General features: G+C 34.0%; 1 protein-coding gene and 1 non-coding gene across 3 annotated transcripts; one reads left to right on the top strand and one right to left on the bottom strand.

The window, feature by feature from the left end:
- Positions 1 to 8,715: 8,715 nt before the first annotated feature.
- LOC147543655 (putative phospholipid-transporting ATPase 4) lies at positions 8,716 to 15,151 on the top strand. 2 transcript variants are annotated; one of them, XM_086635010.1, is made up of 11 exons: positions 8,716 to 9,216; positions 9,783 to 11,636; positions 11,729 to 11,839; positions 12,107 to 12,383; positions 12,478 to 12,566; positions 12,655 to 12,742; positions 12,889 to 13,098; positions 13,197 to 13,322; positions 13,593 to 13,691; positions 13,788 to 13,979; positions 14,227 to 15,151. In XM_086635010.1, exons 2-11 carry the CDS (start codon positions 9,835 to 9,837, stop codon positions 14,875 to 14,877), a joined length of 3,645 nt encoding a protein of 1,214 aa, XP_086491136.1. In that variant the 5' UTR covers positions 8,716 to 9,216; positions 9,783 to 9,834; the 3' UTR covers positions 14,878 to 15,151. The 2 variants fall into 2 exon arrangements, with proteins under 2 accessions (XP_086491136.1, XP_086491137.1); XM_086635011.1 differs by having other exon boundaries at positions 8,741 to 9,216; positions 9,491 to 11,636.
- A 3,937-nt stretch (positions 15,152 to 19,088) lies between these two features.
- LOC147543654 (small nucleolar RNA Z103) lies at positions 19,089 to 19,201 on the bottom strand. Its single transcript, XR_015224484.1, has one exon. It is a non-coding gene; the product is annotated as a small nucleolar RNA Z103 (small nucleolar RNA).
- Between the last annotated feature and the right edge of the window lie 691 nt (positions 19,202 to 19,892).

Raw genomic sequence — 19,892 nt, 5'->3', positions numbered from 1 at the left:
AGTGTGTTTTTCCAATAATTTGGGTGGGGATTGTTGAAGAAAAATCGATTTGTTAATGAATATATTCTTGAGGAAGCCAACGACAAGAATGAACCTCTCCACTAGGGTTTTACTTTCCTGGTGAATGAGTAAAGTTAAAGTGATGTGTTTAGGCTGTAGAGAAAGAAAAGTTATTTTTGGAATTTAAATCTTAACCATTGAAAACCAATGGTTGAGATTGATTTTCAATAACGGCATGCTCATTGTTCCATTAAATTGAAACAGCAACTTATTAATTTAATAAGCATTTGAAAAGTGTGGGATCCTTTTTAAATTTTTGTCTTTTTGTACAAGGTGGAAAGACGGTTGCAATGCGGTTTGATTTGGACGGTCTTTATAGACTTATTGATCTATAATTTACTACTAATCACTGACAGTAGCTGACCACAATTTGGCCAAGCTGCATCATTGGCGCCTAAATCCATAAAGCTTGCCAAGGCCGAGTTAGTCCTTTAACCCTATTTGAAGCACACTTCCAAATAAAGATTCTTATCGGATTAGAAATTGTAGTTGCCATTCTTGAGCCACTAAACTCAAAAAGGACTAGATTTTCCGATTACAGGAAATTAAGTCGAATATTCAGTTTTAAGTATTTTTTAAGTTAATAAAGAGACAAGTTTGGTGGTGTAGTTAAAAACCCAACATTTATGTTTTGTTTGATAAAAAATCTAAATATTTGTATCTTGTTTAATTAAAAACTCAATACTTTTGGCAATATTATTGCAAGTTTTCGCAATCCTTTTGCAAGTGAATGCAATCCTTTCGCAAACTGTCACAACCTTTTTGTACGTTATCTATTGCAACCCTTTTGTAAAGTCGTCGCTACTCTTTTATAACTTGTTGCAATTCTTTTGCAAGTTGTTGCAATCCTTTTTCAATTTGTCGCAACCCTTTTGCAAGCTCTTGCAAATTATGAATATACCAAAAAACTGAAAATTATAAAAAATTAGTTAATCACTTTTTACCAAAATAAAATATTCATAATTAATTTTAATAAAAATTTATTGGATTAAAGCATCAACAACGAAGTCTAGCTCGACATGACCGTCAAATACCAGCTTCGTCAACATGCCAAGTATCATGTTCGGCAATAGAGAGACATGGAAGTATTTTAATTTTATGAGTAGCAATGTTTTTTATTTAACATTATTATCGTGGAGCCTAATAAATACCAATGTTTTTTATTTAACATTGGTATGATAATTATGATTAGTTGGTCAAATTCTTAGAGTGCAAGACGTGGGGTGCACCTTATGCTCTCTATAAGACCAAGATTTCAACGTTTTGCAATTATATCATCTCCACATTATAAATAAATTATGAATGTGTTAGAAATCATATTTATATTCTTAGTCAAACTAAAGACTAAAATAAAGTAATCTTACTAGTCAAAGTGACATTACTAAATTAATTATCCTTGTAAGCCTATTTTAATCCCACTTAATAAACGTGTTCTTAAAAGGTACATACCAATATCTTCCACGAGAGTGTTCTGATGGTATTGTCCTTAAAAGGTATATATCAATATCGTCCACGAGAGTGTCCGAAGCATGAACTATAGGTTTACGTTCAAATTCAATAAGTGTCGAAGTCTTTTGGGGGGGAAGGGAAGGCTGGGAAGGGGGGGGGGGGGGGGGGGTCGTGGAGCCTTTGTCAAGAACAAAATTGCGTACTTGTATGAAGTGTCTAAAGCGGAGATAATATTGACAACTGCTAGACTTGTATGAAGTGTCTAAAGCGGAGATAATATCGACAACTGCTAAGGTTGGGGACGTCACAGAAAAGCTAACAAGCCAACTTAAAAGTGAAACAAACAAAAATGATTGAAGAGGGAAAAACGTACCTTTAAGAAGATAATGAAAAATGAAATGTAAGCCTGAGTCCGAAACTTTTTATGCTAGGTGGAGGAATCCGGTTGTAAGAGAGAGAGAGAGGAGAGAAGAGAGATTTTTAAAACTGAAATCCAAACTCTAAGGAACCTAAAAGTTTTAAAAGATTGCATTTCTCTATATCGTGAGCCAAAATGTGGAGGAAGAAAGAAGGCTACAATATTGGGGAAATGAAAGTATACTTCTTAACTTGCTTCTAGTTAGAAATTTTGTTTTGGAGTTCGGCTCAAATGGTGCTCGTACCTTTTGGACCTGGACCTATTTTTGGTTCCCCCTGCATCTTTGTCCTATTCTTTTTCTTTTTTGATCTAGAACCCAAACATCTCTAAACAAATTATATTGTCTGTGTAAAGATTTAGTGATATTTTATAATGATATCTAACCTAATGTTACAATAATTGTTTTTAGTATTGTTATTCTTAATTGTTGTAGTGTTTATACGGTGATAAAATTCAGTTTTATGTATTTAATATCGGGGCAGAACTATGTCATGACAACACCAACATTCACCTAACACTACTTGTAAAAGTTTCTTTTGGTAGAGTGTCTCCAGTGAGACATTTAAACTCTAAACCTAGAGTACCATAGAATTTTAATACAGAGATTCTTTAAAGTGACACTCCAATATTAGAGTGTCTTTTTGCTACTCTAAACTTTACCAATAAAAAATTTTATTTTTTGGTTATTTTTTTCTTTTAGAGTGACATAATTATTAAGTAAAGTTATTTTAGAGATCTCTAGCACTACTGGTAAAAGTTTTTTTATAGTGTCCAGTGGAGATGCTTTTATAGTGTCTCTATGTTAACACTTAAGAAAGAGAATCTCAATTCACACTTGACAAGTAGGACTTTTAGAGATTTTTTATGGTGTCCGGTGGAGATGCTTTTATGACCGAAGATTGAACCTCAAGACTCCTATTTCTTGTTTTATTTGTTTCCAAGGATTTATAGAAAAATTCCAAAGAAAAACTATTATGTTGCTCGGTTACACTCTTCAAAATAAATTATCTTTCAAATTTTTTGCGAACGACCAAAATAATGAGGAAATCTGCTAAATAAAATATTAGTTTTTTAGAGAATGACCCCCATTTATTTAGCTATATTAGGGGGACACCCCTAAAAACATTTTCGTTTAGGCGTTAACCCCAAAGCTCATTTTCCGTTCAAATAGCCGTGAAGTAGTGGTCGTGTGAATCACATGCTCGATCTCTGACCAAACTATCCCCGTCCTAATTTTTAGTATATGACCCCCATTTATTTAGCTATATTAGGCCTACACCCCCAACCAAAATACTATGTCTATTCGAATAGTTTATCCCTAGCCAATACCTTCCCATCTCACGATCGCTTAAATCACCCTAGCTACATATCGAACCACTAACTCCGAGGTTCGCCCATAGACTGGGTCATGTTCACCCCTAGCCAGAGGCCAGAGCTAGATCCAATCCACGAGTGACTCTAGTTGGTTCACCATTGTTACGTTCTCTGTCTGATAAGTCTGAGGTTCGGTTATAGATTGGGTCATAATCTTCCCGAGCTAGAGCCAATCAGCGAGTGACTCTGGCCGAGGCGTCACTTGTACTACGATGATAGGGTGGATCGTGTCTTTACCAATCCGAGGTAGTTGTACCCAAAAATTACTTGTATGGGTCAAGTTCAAGTTATAATATCCACCAAACAGAACCCAAAAAAGAATAGAAAAACAACTAGTAGTAGTTGTACAGAAAAATGGTGTAATTGGTTTCAAAAGTCTCTATTTTATAATTGTTTCTCACAAAAATCTGATCTTGAATCTTTTAGTCATGTTTAGACATGGGTTTCGAAGAAAAGATAAAATCTTAGAAGATTTTGCTAGAGAAGAATTGAAATCTAGAAAAGAAGTAGAAGAAATTGAAGAAGAAGGAGAAGCAATCAAAGAAAAAGAAACCGAGGAAGAAATTTATCCATGTTAAATCGATTTTCAAATTGTCCTATAACAGCTAACCAAGATTCAGAGCAAAAAACAGAACCCAAGTTGACAATAAAGAATAGCAAAAAGAAGAAATTGGTGAACTCCAGATTGAAACCAGAATCCATTTGCTTGATTCAGCAAAATCCACAACTGAAGAAAAATCTGGATTTTATACTGAAAATTTTAATATTGGAAGCATCATTTATTCCAAAAGAAGAAGAAGATACTACAGGTTGTGAAGCTCCAAGTGGTATTTTGGTTTGGGGTGTAGTCCTAATATAGCTAAATAAATGGGGGCATATACTAAAAATTAGAACGGCGGTATTTTGGCCAGTAGCCGAGCATGTGATTCGCTCGACCACTACTTCACCGCTATTTAAATGGAAAATAGACTTTGGGGGTTAACGCCTAAACGAAAATGTTTTTAGGGGTGTCTCCCTAATATAGTTAAATAAATGGGGTCTTGGCCTAAAAAACCCATAAAATATCCTCTTTATTAGTTCTACTTTTAACCACATAATGCTTTCTTCTTTTTTCTAGTTTAAGTGTTCCCAAGCAATTCAATTTTAAAAATTTTAGAAAAATTGACAAAGATATATTTTTTTCTTCGAACATATATAATTTACACAAAATCTATTGTCATACTTGTAGCCATATTTCTTAATGCCTCATTCTTTTACCTTTGTGAAGTTAATTAGAAAACAAAGATAAACGAGTGATAATCACAAAGCACAAACTAATATATTTCCTTGGAAATTCTCTTTCATTGTATCTCGATACACCATAGATATTATAAATAAAAGTTTATTCATAAGTGACTTTAAGTTAGTATCGTCGAATTCTGATTCTGCCCATGGTCAAATAGATTGCTAGTGCACGCAGACACCTTTTCCTCTCATACAGTCTCATAGAAGTAGTGGGACGTAATTAACTTATTAGCAAAAGACTAGTGTTAGCCGGTGGATGAAACTTTCAACTCTTTAAACATAGATTTACAAAACAGATATTGAAGTATGCAAGAGGAACTTGTTTAACAGTTAATAATCAATTTAGGACTTGGGAAACCCATTTACAGATACCATTTCACTACTAGTAGTTTGCCAACTCTCACTATGTAGGACCCATAAAGACTAGGTTTTCTCTGTCAATTTGGTGTGTCATGTACTGACTTGTCGAATCCTACTTGAAAACTTAAGAAAAAAAGAGAATTCAAATAACTTTTTTATCTATTTAATATCGGGGCAGAACTATGTCATGACCAATACCAACACTCACGTAACTCTACTGGTAAAAGTTTATTTTGTTAGAGCGTCTCCAGTGAGACATTCAAACTCTAAACTTAGAGTGCCACTTATAATTTTGTGCGATTTTAATATAGAAACACTTAAGAGAGACACTCCAAAATTAGAGTGTCTTCTTGAGACACTCTAATGCCAATCTAAAATTTTAACCAATAGAAAATTTTGTTTTTGAGTACCTTTTGCTCTGTTGAATTTAAGAGTGACATGTGTATTAAGTAGAGTAATTTTGGAGATCTCCATTAGAGACAAAAAAAAGTTTAGAGTGACTCTATTTAATACTTAGGAAAGAGAATTTCAATTCACACTTGACAACTCGGATATTTAGAGATTTTTTTACAGTGTCCAGTGGAGATCCTTTCCTAATAAATTATCTTTTAATTTTCTTGCGAACTCCCACGAGAATGAAGAAATCTGCTAAAAAAGATTACCTTCTTTCTTGTTAGTTCTACTTTTAACCATATATTTTTTTTTTCTAGCTGTTCCCAAACAATTCAATTTTAAAGATTTCGAAAAAATTGACAAATATTTATAAAAACATGCAATTTCTTCCTTCGTACTTATATAATTTACAAAAAGTCTATCGTCATTATTGTAGCCAAATTGTTTAAATGACTCATTCTTTTACCTTGTGAAGTTAATTGGAAAACAAAGATAAACGTGTGATAATCACAAAGACAAACTTATATTTTTTCCTTGAAAATTGTCTTGCATTATATATTCATACACTATAGACATTACAAATGAAAGTTTAATCATAACTAACTCTAAGTAGTCTCGTCGAATTCTGATTGTGCCCCTGATGAGAGATTGCTAGTATACGCAAACACTTTTCGCTCTCATACAGTCTCATAGAAGTGGTTGGGAGGTAATTAACTTATTAGCAAAAGACTAGTGTTAGTCAGTGGATGAAACTTTCAACTCTTTAAACATAGATTTACAAAACAGATATTGAAGTATGCCAGAGGAACTTGTTTAACAGTTAATAATCAATCTAGGGCTTGGGAAACCCATGTATAGATACCATATCACGACTAGTCGTTTGCCAACTCAGACCATGTAGGACCCATAAAGACTAGGTATTCTCTGTCATTCCGGTGTGTCGTGTGCTGACTTATCAACTCCTACTTGAAAACTTTTTTGAAAAAGAATTAAAATCACTTTTTTATTTATTTAATACTGGAGCAGAACTATGTCATGACCAATACCAACACTCATTTGACTCTACTGGTAAAAGCTTATTTTGTTTAAATGACTCTTTCAAACTCTAAACTTATGATGCAACTTAAGATTGCAGAGATTTTAACATAGAAACACTTAAGAGAAACACTTAAGAGAAATACTCCAAAATTATAGTGTCTTCTTGAGACTCTTTAAATGTCACTTTAAAATTTTAACCAATAGAAAATTTCGTTTTTGAGTACCTTTTTTTCTGTTGAATTTAAGAGTGACATGTGCATTAAGTAGAGTTATTTTAGAGGTCTTCATAGGAGACAAAAAAACATTTTAAAATGTCGCTATTTTTACACTTAGGAAAGAGAATCTTGATTCACACTTGACAACTAGGACTTTAAAAAAAAAATTATATTGTCCAATGGATATGCTTTTATGACCTACGATTGAACCTCAAGAATCCTATTTTCTTGTTATACAGTATTTGTTTCCAAAGATTTATAGAGAATTTTCTAAGAAAAATAATTATGTTGCTCGGTCACACTCTCCAAAATAGATTATCTTTTAATTTTCTTGCGAACTCCCACGATAATGAGAAAATCTGCTTAAAATAGATTACCTTCTTTGTTGTTAGTTCCTTCTAACCACATAATACTTTTTTATTTTTTTTGTAGTTCAAGTCTTCCCAAACAATTAGTTCAACAAAAAGAAAAAGTCTTCCCAAACAATTTAATTTTAAAGATTTCGGAAAAATTGACAAAGATTTATAAAAACATGTAATTTCTTCCTTCGTACTTATATAATTTACAAAAAGTTTGTTGTCATTATTGTAGCCAAATTGTTTAAATGACTCATTCTTTTGCCTTGTGGAGTTAATTGGAAAACAAAGATGAAGTTTTATAATCACAAAGCACAAACTTATATTTTCCCTTAAAAATTGTCCGGCATTGTATCTTCATACACCATAGACATTACAATAAATCATAAGTGACTTTTTGTAGTCTCGTCGAATTTTGATTGTGCCCCTGATGAAATAGATTGCTAATACACACAAACACCTTTTGTTCTCATACAGTCTCATAGAAGTGGTGGGGACGTAATTAACTTATTAGAAAAAGACTAGTGTTAGTCATTGGATGGAACTTTCAACTCTTTAAATATAGATTTAAAAAGAAGATATTGAAGTAGGTCAGAGGAACTTGTTTAACAGTTAATTATCAATTTAGGACTTGAAAACCCATTTACTGATACCATTTCACGACTAGCCGTTTGCCAATTCAGACTATGTAGGACCCATAAAGACTAGGTTTTCTTTGTGAATTTGGTGTGTTGTGTGTTGACTTGTCAACTCCTACTTGAAAATTAAAAAAAAAAAAAAAATTAAAATCACTTTTTTGTCTATTTAATACCGGGGCAGAATTATGTCCTGATCAACACTCACCTAACTCGACTGGTAAAACTTTCTTTTGTTGGAGCGTCTCCAGTGAGACATTTAAACTCTAAACTTAGAGTGCCACTTAAGATTTGTAGAGATTTTAATATAGAAACTCTTAAGAGAGATACTCCAAAATTAGACTGTCTTCTTGAGACTCTCTAAGTGCCAATCTAAAATTTGAACCAATAAAAAATTTTGTTTTTTAGTATTTTTTTTCTGTGGAATTTAAGAGTGTTGTGTGTATTAAGTAGAGTTATTTTAGAGATCTCCATTGGAGACAAATTTTTTTTAGAACGTCTCGATTTTAACTCTTAGGAAAGAGAATCTCAATTCACACTTGACAACTAGGACTTTTAGAGATTTTTTTATAATGTCCAGTGAGATGATTTTATGGCCTAAGATTGAACCTCATGAATCCTACTTTCTTGTTTTAATAGTTTCCAAAGATTTATAGAGAATTTCCTAAGAAAAACCATTATGTCGCTCGGTTACACTCTTCAAAATAAATTATCTTACAAAAAGTCCATTGTCATTATTGTAGCTAAATTATTTAAGTGACTCATTCTTTTACCTTGTAAAGTTAATTGGAAAACAAATATAAATATGTGATAATCACAAATTACAAACTTATATTTTTCCTTGAAAATTGTCTTGCATTGTATCTTCATACACCATAGATATTACAAATGAAAGTTCAATCATAACTGACTCTAAGTAGTTTCGTCGAATTCTGAGTCTGTCCTTGGTCAGATAGATAATTTGTACACGCAAACCCCTTTTACTCTCGTACAATCTCATAGAAGTGGTGGGGACGTAATTAACTCAATAACAAAAGACTAGTGTTAGTGGTTGGATGAAACTTTCAGCTCTTTAAATATAAATTTGAACAAAGACATTGAAGTAGGCCAGAGGAACTTACTTAACGGTCAATAATCAATTTAGGACTTGGAAAATCCATTTACAAATCACATTTCATGACTAGCCATTTGCCAACTCAGACTATGTAAGACCCACAAAGACTAGGTTTTCTCTTGTCAATTCAGTGTGCCGTGTGCTGACTTGTCAACTCTTGTCATGACTTGAAAACTTTCAAAAAGAAAGAAGAGGAAATTACAACTAAAATCAAAATAAAAAACAAATAAAGAAAAGTAAAAGAAAACTAAAATGAGTTCTTTACAAGAGTGAAACGGCAAGGAAAATCCTGTTAGAAAGAGAGAGAGAAAGAGTTTAGAGAGAGAGAGAGAGTTTAGAGAGAGAGAGAAATAAAGACCGCCCAGAATCCCAATTTAATCTAATTGGGTATCAAAACTAAATGATCTGACAAGAAAAGCTTCTGGTGATTTTGATTCTTGAAATATATCTCAAAAATTGAAGAAGAAGAAGAAGAAGTTGATTACTCCTTTTATGGAGTATTTGTTGTGTCTGATTCCAGGTAACACACACTCTTCACTCATCTTTAAGCATTTTAATGTCTTACTCAGCTGATTTATGCTGTTATTTTAGATTTGTTTGGTAAAAAGAATCAAAATTTTATTGTTTTGGGTATATCTATTTAGAATCTTTGTTTGATTCTTTATGAAGTTAAGTCAATTTCTTTTTCTTTTTAGGTTTTGATTCTTGATAAGAGACATGGGTTTTGTTCTTTGATTGAAAATTTGATTACCCTTTTTAAATCTTTGTCTACTTCTGTTTGGAACTTTTCTTAGATCTGGATAGAAAGTTGACAAAGTCCAAAATTTGAAGCATTTTAAATGCTAGAGCTAGGGATAAGTCAAATTGGTATAAACCACTTAAAATCTTGATCAGATACTGAAAGTTTCATGGTGATTGATGGATGAAGTTTGATAAATTTTGAGGGTTTGAAAAATTTTGAGATTTTCTTTTGCAAGAAACAAGGTATTGTTCAATGGGAATTGGGCATTCAGAGTTGTTTGGAGGAATAATTCATCCATAACTCCTTGTGTTTCTACAGTAGTTAATATAAGTCTTGATTTGCAGCTGGATGCTTGTTGATGATTAGATGATCATTTGAGCTGAATTACGCTAAAAGATGGCGCGCAGAAGCAGGATGAAGGGGAAACTCCGGTTTAGCAAACTCTATACGTTCTCTTGTTTTAGGCCCGATGTTATAGAAACTGATGGTCTTAATACCCTCCAGGGCCCAGGTTTCTCGCGACTGGTTTATTGTAATCAACCACGCCTCCACCAGAAAAAGCCTTTGAAGTACCCAAGAAATGGGATATCTACAACGAAATATAATGCTATTACATTTCTACCGAAAGCAATTTTTGAGCAGTTCCGTCGTGTTGCTAACATATACTTCCTTATGGCTGCAATTTTGTCATTAACACCTGTTAGTCCGTTCAGTGCTGTCAGTATGATTGCACCTCTAGCCTTTGTTGTGGGATTGAGTATGGCTAAAGAAGCTTTGGAAGATTGGCGTAGATTTATGCAGGATGTGAAGGTTAATGGACGAAAAATTAGTACCCATAAAGGAGATGGTGAGTTCAGTTACAAACCATGGCAAAAAATTCGGGTGGGTGATGTGGTGAAAGTGGAAAAAGATCAATTTTTTCCTGCAGATTTACTTTTACTATCTTCAAGCTATGATGACGGGATTTGCTATGTGGAGACAATGAATTTGGATGGTGAAACAAACTTGAAGGTAAAGAGATCTTTGGAGGTAACCTTGTCGTTAGATGACGATGATGCTTTCAAGGATTTTACTGGAACAATCAGATGTGAAGACCCGAATCCTAATCTCTACACTTTTGTAGGTAATTTCGAGTATGAACGTCAACTGTATGCTCTTGATCCAAATCAGATCCTTCTCAGAGATTCTAAGCTTAGAAACACTGCTTATGTATATGGAGTGGCGATTTATACTGGCCATGATAGCAAAGTCATGCAAAACTCGACCAAATCACCCTCTAAAAGGAGTACAATTGAAAAGAAAATGGACAAAGTCATTTACTTTCTTTTCGCTGTTCTTGTTTTAATATCCGTGATTAGCTCGATAGGTTTTGCTGTGAAGATAAAATACGGGTCAGAGTCATGGTACTTGCAACCAAAAAATGGCACGAGTCTGTATAATCCATCAAAACCCAATACATCTGGATTTTATCATCTGGTCACAGCTCTCATCCTGTATGGGTATTTGATACCCATCTCACTCTATGTTTCTATTGAGGTTGTCAAAGTCTTGCAAGCTTCATTCATTAATAAAGATCGGCACATGTATGATGAAGAGTCTGGGCATACTGCAGATGCACGGACATCAAACTTGAATGAAGAGCTAGGCCAGGTTGATACAATCCTCTCAGATAAGACGGGCACTCTGACATGTAATCAGATGGACTTTCTGAAGTGTTCCATTGCCGGAGTTTCCTATGGTTTGCGTTCTAGTGAAGTTGAAATTGCTGCACAAAAGCAGATGGCTAACGATCAGAATTCAGAAACTCCAACACCTACAAGGAGGGCAAGTGATTCATGGGAAATCCGACGAAGTGATATCCAAGCTTCAGAAATTGAACTTCACAGAATAATTACTTCTAAAGATCAACGTAAACCTATAAAAGGTTTCAGCTTCGAGGACCACCGTCTCATGGATGGGAATTGGTTAAATGAACCAAATGCAAACACCATTATGTTGTTCTTTCGGATACTGGCACTTTGTCAAACAGCAGTTCCTGAGCTAAATGAGGAAACTGGCAGTTTCAACTATGAAGCGGAGTCACCAGATGAAGGAGCTTTTCTGATTGCTGCTAGAGAATTTGGATTTGAATTCTGTAAAAGAACGCAAAGTAGCGTTGTTATTAGAGAAAGATATTCTTCCTCTCACCCAGTGGAAAGGTTTGGATTTTGAAAAGCATCATTATGATTAGGTTGTACTTTATTTGTTGTTTTGATTCTTGACATATTTGTATTTGCTTAAACAATTCCAGGGAATTCAAGATTCTTAATTTATTGGAGTTCAGTAGCAAAAGGAAGCGAATGTCTGTGATTGTACAAGACGAAGATGGACAAATTCTTCTTTTGTGCAAAGGTGCAGACAGGTCTGATTCTTGTCTAACTACTATTCTACCTATGATCATGTGGTTTTGGTTATTCAACGAACATTCTTCGCTCCAATTAGTGTTACTTGCCTAGTAATAAGGTTTACATACATGATTCTTTCTCCGTGAGGACGGGATTTTCTTCATCTTAAACCTTTAACTTATCTTAATTACTCATCTGATTGATTATTTTGATTCGATTAGCTAAATCTATGTTGATGTTGTTTTCGTTCAAGAACTCATGACAAATTCTATTTAAAAATTCAGCATCATATTTGAGCGGTTAGCCAAAAATGGGAAAATGTACGAGGAGGATACAAATAAGCATCTTAATGAATATGGAGAATCAGGGTTGCGAACATTGGCACTTGCATATAAAAAACTTGAGGAGTCCGAATATGTTGCTTGGAACACTGAATTTCAAAAGGCAAAGACTACAATTGGTGCCGAAAGAGAGGCTATGCTTGAACGGGTCGCAGATTTAATGGAAAAGGATTTGATTCTTGTAGGTGCCACTGCCGTAGAGGACAAATTGCAAGCAGGAGTAAGTATTTATTTTATATTTATGCAAATATGAGTGGTGGGCTCAGTTGTAGGTGCCAGTGCATAGATAAATATTTTTATTTTTCTCCTTGTAGGTGCCTCAGTGCATAGATAAATTAGCACAAGCTGGTCTTAAGATCTGGGTTCTGACAGGGGATAAGATGGAAACTGCAATCAACATTGGGTTCGTTCTTCTTTTCTAAATTGCAAAATCATTTCATAGACTTATTAATGACTATCGTTAATAGGAAATGTTGGTTTATGTAATGCAGATTTGCATGCAGTTTACTTCGACAAGGCATGAAACAGATATGCATAACAACAATGAATACAGATTTAATAGCCCAAGATGTTAAGAAGGTACCTAATCTTTTCATTGCTTTTATAGAGAGTCTATTTCCTGAAAGGCTATCTCATCATAACGATAGAAAGAGAATAAAGAGAAACAAAATGAAAGTTGGAATTGATTTTGTGATTGGCCTTGTTGCTGTCTTTTGTTTGAGCAGGCCATCAGAGAAAACATTCTGATGCAAATTACTAATGGATCTCAAATGGTCAAACTAGAAAAGGACCCTCATGCTGCTTTTGCCTTAATTATTGACGGGAAAACTCTAACTTATGCTTTAGAGGATGAAATAAAAAATCAATTCTTGAACTTAGCAGTTGATTGTGCATCGGTCATATGTTGTCGAGTATCTCCAAAGCAGAAAGCAATGGTAGGACTTGTTTAACCTTTATTAGATTGTGATTATAATAACTAATATTTGTCAAAATAATAGCTTAATCTGTGTTTTTCAATTCGGGTGTCAATTAGGTAACGAGATTGGTGAAAGAAGGAACTAAGAAAACTACTTTAGCAGTTGGTGATGGAGCAAATGATGTTGGTATGATACAGGAGGCAGACATTGGTGTTGGCATTAGCGGGGTAGAAGGAATGCAGGTTTGAAATTCTTCGCTGACTCAAGTATCTTGTAAATCAGGATAGAAGGAAGAATGATCTCATGATTTTTTTGTAGTGTGAAACAATATCTGTCATTCACTTTAAATCACTACAGTTCCTTATTACGTCTGAAAAGCTATACTCTAAAGACTACATGATCGACCTAATCAGACTTTATCTCTGGCATAAAGAGTAAAAATCCATCATTATCCTGCTGATGCAAATCTATGCTCTTGATATGGAGGTCACTAATTTTTCTACATCCTGCAGGCAGTAATGGCTAGTGACTTCTCGATATCTCAGTTTCGGTTCTTGGAAAGACTTCTAGTTGTCCATGGGCACTGGTGTTATAAGAGGATTGCACAGATGGTGAGAATAGAATTTCATATTTTCCTCTTATTCTTGTTAATAAAATTTCACTTAGGTAAAAACTAATATTCATTAAGCTGTATCAATTTCAATCAGGTATGTTATTTCTTCTACAAGAATATAGCTTTCGGCCTCACCCTCTTCTACTTCGAAGCATACGCTGGTTTCTCGGGGCAGGCAGTATATGACGATTGGTACATGCTACTGTTCAATGTTATTCTTACCTCATTACCCGTCATTTCACTTGGAGTTTTTGAGCAGGATGTTTCTTCTGAAATATGCCTAGAGGTTAGTTAAAGAAATAGCTCAGGGAATTAATTTTTGTCCCTCTCTAAAGCTTAATTTAGTTGAACCTTATTGAACATGAGTCAAGAAGATCCACCCATGTCATTAGTTGGAGTCCTAACGGTCTTAAACCGACACACAGATAGGTCATCCATTTAGTGGTTCCTCAACTATGACATGGTGGAACTAAACTCTCTCTCTCTCTCTTCCATAGTCAAGCTTATCTATTTCTATTTTCGTTTTTTTGCAGTTCCCAGCACTTTATCAGCAAGGACCAAAAAACTTGTTCTTCGACTGGTATAGAATACTTGGGTGGATGGGCAATGGTCTTTATTCATCTCTAGTCATATTCTTCCTCAACATAAACATCTTCTATGATCAAGCTTTCCATAGTGGAGGTCAAACCGCTGACATGGCTGCTGTTGGGACGACGATGTTCACGTGCATCATCTGGGCTGTTAACTGCCAAATTGCACTTACCATGAGCCATTTCACGTGGATCCAGCACGTAATTGTATGGGGCAGTATCTGCACTTGGTACGTGTTTCTCCTACTTTACGGTATGACTTCACCTCTCATCTCTGGGAATGCTTACAAAATCCTCGTCGAAGCTTTAGCTCCAGCACCCATTTACTGGGTAGTCACTCTCCTAGTAACGACCGCTTGTAATCTTCCTTACCTGTTTCACATTTCTTTTCAACGAGCATTCAATCCCATGGATCACCATATTATTCAAGAGATCAAATTTTACAAGAAAGATGTAGAAGATCAACGTATGTGGAGAAGGGAACGATCAAAAGCACGACAAGAAACAAAGATCGGGTTCTCTGCAAGAGTAGACGCGAAGATCAGACAGTTGAGAGGGAGGTTGCACAAGAAGCAGCCAGCCATAGTTGTTTAAAATATTACATCTGCTTCGTTATCCAGCTCGTTCTATCCCACACTAGTTAGGTTTAATGACGATGTCTGCATTCCGTAGCCAATTTTGTTTCTTCTTCACTTGTTTGTATCTTCCATTTTTTTTTGTACCGAGTTTTACATGGGGGTTTGGTGTTATGTGATCTCCATTTTACAGAGTAGAGTGTCAAAATTTGTTGTTTGTACAATATATTTACAGAAAGCTTGATGACTTGCATATTGTGGAAAAAGATAGAATAATTTACACTTTTCTTTAATTTCTCTTCCTCGTCGCTTTTGCATACTGATTTATCTGAAGCTTAGGTTTGACAATGTGTTCATCTGTTTTGTCGAGGAACCCGTCTGAAGATGTTAATGAATCAAAGTAAATTTGATAATTTTATGAATTTATTTCTATTAGAACGACCCTGATTACTAGTCACTACGTACTTTGTAGTCATCGACTCTGATTATATGGTGACCCGAAGCGAAGTCCGAAAATGTAATAACCCTATTTAAATATTTCGCTATATTTACATACCAAAAATATATTGATAAGTAATCACAGAACTTTTATTCTTTTTCCGTTTTTAGATGCAAAATCACTAGTAATTGTTGAGTAATTAAGATTTTCGGTCATTTACTTCTCAATTGAGAAGATTACTAACTCATTTAACCTTTCTTGTGACGTAGATCGAATATAACACTCTAGTTCAACAAAAAAAAAGATCGAATATAACACTCAATCAACTTTGACTTTGCAGAACTTTTTGTATTGTTAACACAATTCTATAAGCAATCAATTTCTTTCAAAAAAATTTAATACTTAGGATTGGTTTTTTACCTCTTGGAACGAAGGCGTTTTATTACTTTCAATTCTTAAAATAAGTCAAGTCCATTTATATCATATGGCTCGTTAAACTCTAGAAAAATCACAAGAGGAGCGCATGAATCTCTCAAAACCGTCATCATCTATGGAGTGAAAAATCAAATATTTATTTTACTTCCAAAAGTGTTAGAATTTACTTTTAAGTGAAGAAAGGGACATGATCCAATATGTATACGATGTAATTCATTTTCAACAGATAATGGTGCATCTTCATTTTCATTCTCGTCAACTTGTTATCTTCTTCAAATATACGTTTTTTTTTTTCAAAATATAGCTTCAACCCCATTATAGTTGCAATATCTTTAGATCTATCGTGCCTTCTTCAAATCTAACTTTTGCATAACTTTCAAAATAACAAATGAATCATTTCGATTTATCAAATGCATCATTAAAATTCATATCTTCGGTTTGAATTGCGTTGCTAATAGAATTTACCGCAAAACAAAATATTCTGCCAGATAACAATGCTAACCAAGAACTCAAAATTTTTAAAGTCTTGCACTATTATATTTTTAGCATCATGGCCGTTTTTGAATCATCACTTATTTCTACCAATTTTATAAAGCTTCTCTTATTTGTGGAGTTTTATACTTTGTTGCTTTCACACTTTCAACTCGACTCTTCCATCGAGTTTGTGAAAGATATCTCAGTGTGTGATGCCGTCAAAATCATGCATTTTTTCTATCAATATTTGTCAACGATTTAGTGAAGATGAAAATAATACATGATTACTTTACACTACTCGAAAAGAAGAAATCCCTTAGCTAGGACACGAATTATCCATATGACAAGTAAAAGATTAAGACTGAAAACCAAATGACGTATAGATCACTCTTGGATTTATTTTCAAACAATCTTTTCTCACACCTTTATCTTTACTTTTCATATTAGATCTTTTGTCATATCTTTGTCGTTTAACATTATTGGATACTCAAATGAAGATTATTTAGTTCATTCTGAAGGGCAACAAAAATACAAGGTTCAGATGTATCTTCCGCCTTTAAGAATTCAGATAAAAATATTCAACAGTGATTTCCAATAAGGCATGATCCTGTTTTGTTTTGAGCACGTTGAGAAATGATCATTTATGCTCATGGATGGACTCCTTTGGAGATGACAAAAAGACAATTGAGATGGAAGAAGACTAGCTAATTATAAAAAATTATAAAGGAGAGGGTCAAATTTGAAAATTATAATGCTTCCACCAAGAAATGGAACTGTCAACAAAAAAAAAAGCCATTCTCAAAGTTTAATGTTGAGCATCCTTTGCTGCTATATCTGAACCTGCTGGAGTAGGTTGTATTATTCATGATGCAGAGGCAAAATTTATCCTAGTGGTTGCCGACGTAGTCCAAGGTCAAAACGCTGAAAAATGTGAAGGATTGGCTATTTATACTAGCATGCTATTGGCACAACAGTTAGGATCCAACCATGTTGATATAAAAAGTGATAATCTAGCAGTAATTCAGTGCATCAATGGTAATAGTATGGGACTTCAATGGCAAACACAGAAGATAGTGAAACAGGTGGTCGCCCTCAAGGACAAATTCGCAGCAATTATATTCACCTTCACTCCGAGAGAAGGCAACATCCAGGCGGACGCGCTTGCAAAATGGGGAAGAAAATTCAGGAAAAAAGAACTTTGGAATGTGTTACCTTCTTTTGTTCCTAAACTACTATAAACTCTATGTTTTCTTTTAATTTTTTTAATGCAATTATCCTTCATTAAAAAAAAACAAAAAAAAAACAGAAAAACAACAAAAAAAAAAATCAAGAAATGGAAATGCCATTTATAAACAATGCCAATGCAAAAGTAAGGTCACACAAAAATTTAAAAACACCCAACTATACCTCATATAAAAGTAAAAAGATGATAGTCTATTTAAAAAAGTAGGTCGCAATCCGATCAAAATGTAGATGGCCAAATTGTGCCCCCTACTTCTGATTGGTTGGTTAGATAACACTGGATCTTGAATTTTAGTAACTTATCTTTGGGCAGATTATCACAATTTTGTAAGAAACTAATATCCGGAGACGGAGTCACTAAGAACGCAGCCGGGCCGCCACTCGCGTACATAAATAAGTAGTATTTTAACTCATGAGATGACATTTAGCTAAGAGGTTAAAAACTTGGGAGAATATTGCTTGCACCAAGGGGCTTGTGTGTTCGAATCTGATTCCTTACAAGTTTTGCCCTTTTTTTCCAATTAAATTTCAAGGCAGTGTCATGTTTATTTTTATTATTTTTGAAAAATGTCACGTTTAGTTAGGCATAATTTTTCTATACCAACTTTATTTTGGAAAGTCTGTTTTGGTTTTCTACTTTGAGTTCTTTCCTTTTGGACTCCCTAGTTTGTGATCAGCTTCCTTTTTTGTCCTCTATTTTTCGTAAATTAAAAAATGATCATTTTTTATAAAATCGTTAGTTAACTTTAACTCCTGAATTTTTTGTTTCCCTTATTAACCTTCCTCTAAAATTAATTGTTTCTTCTTTTTTACACTAAATTTCTTCTTCTTCTCTCTACATTTCTTCATCTCTCTTCTCTCTAAAAAAATCTTCTTCTTCTCTAAAAAATCTTCTTCTTTGTTCCATATTTCTTCTTATTCTCTCTCTAACTGTATTCTTCTTGCTTCCCCTCTAAATTCGTTCTTGTGACAGCAAACACTCTCCAACTTCTTCTCTCCCTTTTTTTTTGAATACATGTTTTCAAATTGACTTCAATATATGACAGTCATTACAATGGTGTTGATACATCAAAGATGTGAGAAGCACTGCAACTACCAAAGCAAACATGAACTCGCCTAAAGCCTAACTTAACTATGGCCTTAAGCCCAACTAACTATGAACTAAAGCCCATCTACATTATTTATGCCCTAATAACCCCAAGTTCAATAATTTAGATATTCCAGCTTCTCTGGGGATCGAACTCGGGACCTCCAGGGTCCTTTAGAGTATATGTCAACACTTTAACCACTTGGGCAACCAAGTGTTGACACTAGTAGGATCCGACACTAGTAGGATCCGACACTATAATTTGGCTTAATAAATTCTTTCTTTCCAGAGAGAAGCTACAATAATCACACAGTTAATCACTGTTGATAGTTTGGGGGAAGAACCAACACCTCCATAATTAGTTTTAATCTTCAAACCAATCAATACAAAATTGTGAAAAACTGAAACATTTTTGTTCTTGAAATGAATCTCAGTAACTGAGAAAATACAACAAGTCGCAGTTGATTATTTCAGGAGAGAATCATCACCTCCATTTCTTTCTAAATAGATACCTAAAAAACAAATTTGAAAAGAGAAATAGAAGTTAAATTTGATGGATCAGAGTTTTTCACTTGATAGATTTTTTCTAGAGAGAGAAAATATAATAAACACACAGTACACGGTATACCAATGTCGATCATATGGGGAAAAAATCATCTCTTCCACCAACTTTGTTTCAAAACATCAACAATTCTCACTCCCAAATCCTCTCCAACTATCCCTTGAGATCTTGATCTGAACCCATAATTTTATTTCAAACCCACTACTACAAAACGTATAAAAATGACATCTTTTAAACTAACAATATATAAGGAATCAAAAGCCCTATACCAGTAACTGATTCTTTCAATTTCACAATGTCTTAAACATTGAATTCAACAATAACATCAATGAATCACTTCATGATCCCACTAACATATCCATTAACACCATTAACTTACCACTAATTACCTAAAGAAAATAAATATCCATTAAAATTGACACTCTACTCATTTAATTAATAAATAAATTAAATTTGAGTTTAGATAAAATTTAACACCCTCTCTTAAACTCAAATGAACGCCCATCATGGTCTTCAACTTAGAAAGATGAATGGACCTTCAATGGCTTCATAAAAATATAAGCCACTTATTCTTCAATTTAAAACTTCACATTAATCCGGTTTTTTAACGTACTCTTTCACAACTAATTTGTCTACTTGACCATCATCTGGTTTCTACTTGGATTTGAAAGACCATTTCAACCCAATTGACTTCTTTCCTGCAAGAAGAAAATTTAACTTCCAAGTATCACTTTTTTCAATTGAATGAATTTCATCATCCATAGCTGAATCCACCCCACATTTTTTTACTGCTTC

Source organism: Eschscholzia californica, unplaced genomic scaffold, assembly GCF_041429995.1.
Source record: "Eschscholzia californica isolate CP2 unplaced genomic scaffold, dmEscCali1.0.p SCAF_4, whole genome shotgun sequence".
Classification (NCBI taxonomy): domain Eukaryota; kingdom Viridiplantae; phylum Streptophyta; class Magnoliopsida; order Ranunculales; family Papaveraceae; genus Eschscholzia; species Eschscholzia californica.
This window is presented reverse-complemented; position numbering and strand designations above follow the sequence as displayed.

What these genes read in the sequence shown, in the direction of transcription:
- LOC147543655 (XM_086635010.1), top strand. Translation starts at nt 9,835, where the DNA reads ATGGCGCGCAGAAGCAGGATGAAGGGGAAACTCCGGTTTAGCAAACTC. An exon ending in TTGTGCAAAGGTGCAGACAG is followed by an intron (nt 11,840 to 12,106) that starts GTCTGATTCTTG and finishes TTAAAAATTCAG; the next exon opens with CATCATATTTGAGCGGTTAG. An exon ending in TAGCCCAAGATGTTAAGAAG is followed by an intron (nt 12,743 to 12,888) that starts GTACCTAATCTT and finishes TTGTTTGAGCAG; the next exon opens with GCCATCAGAGAAAACATTCT.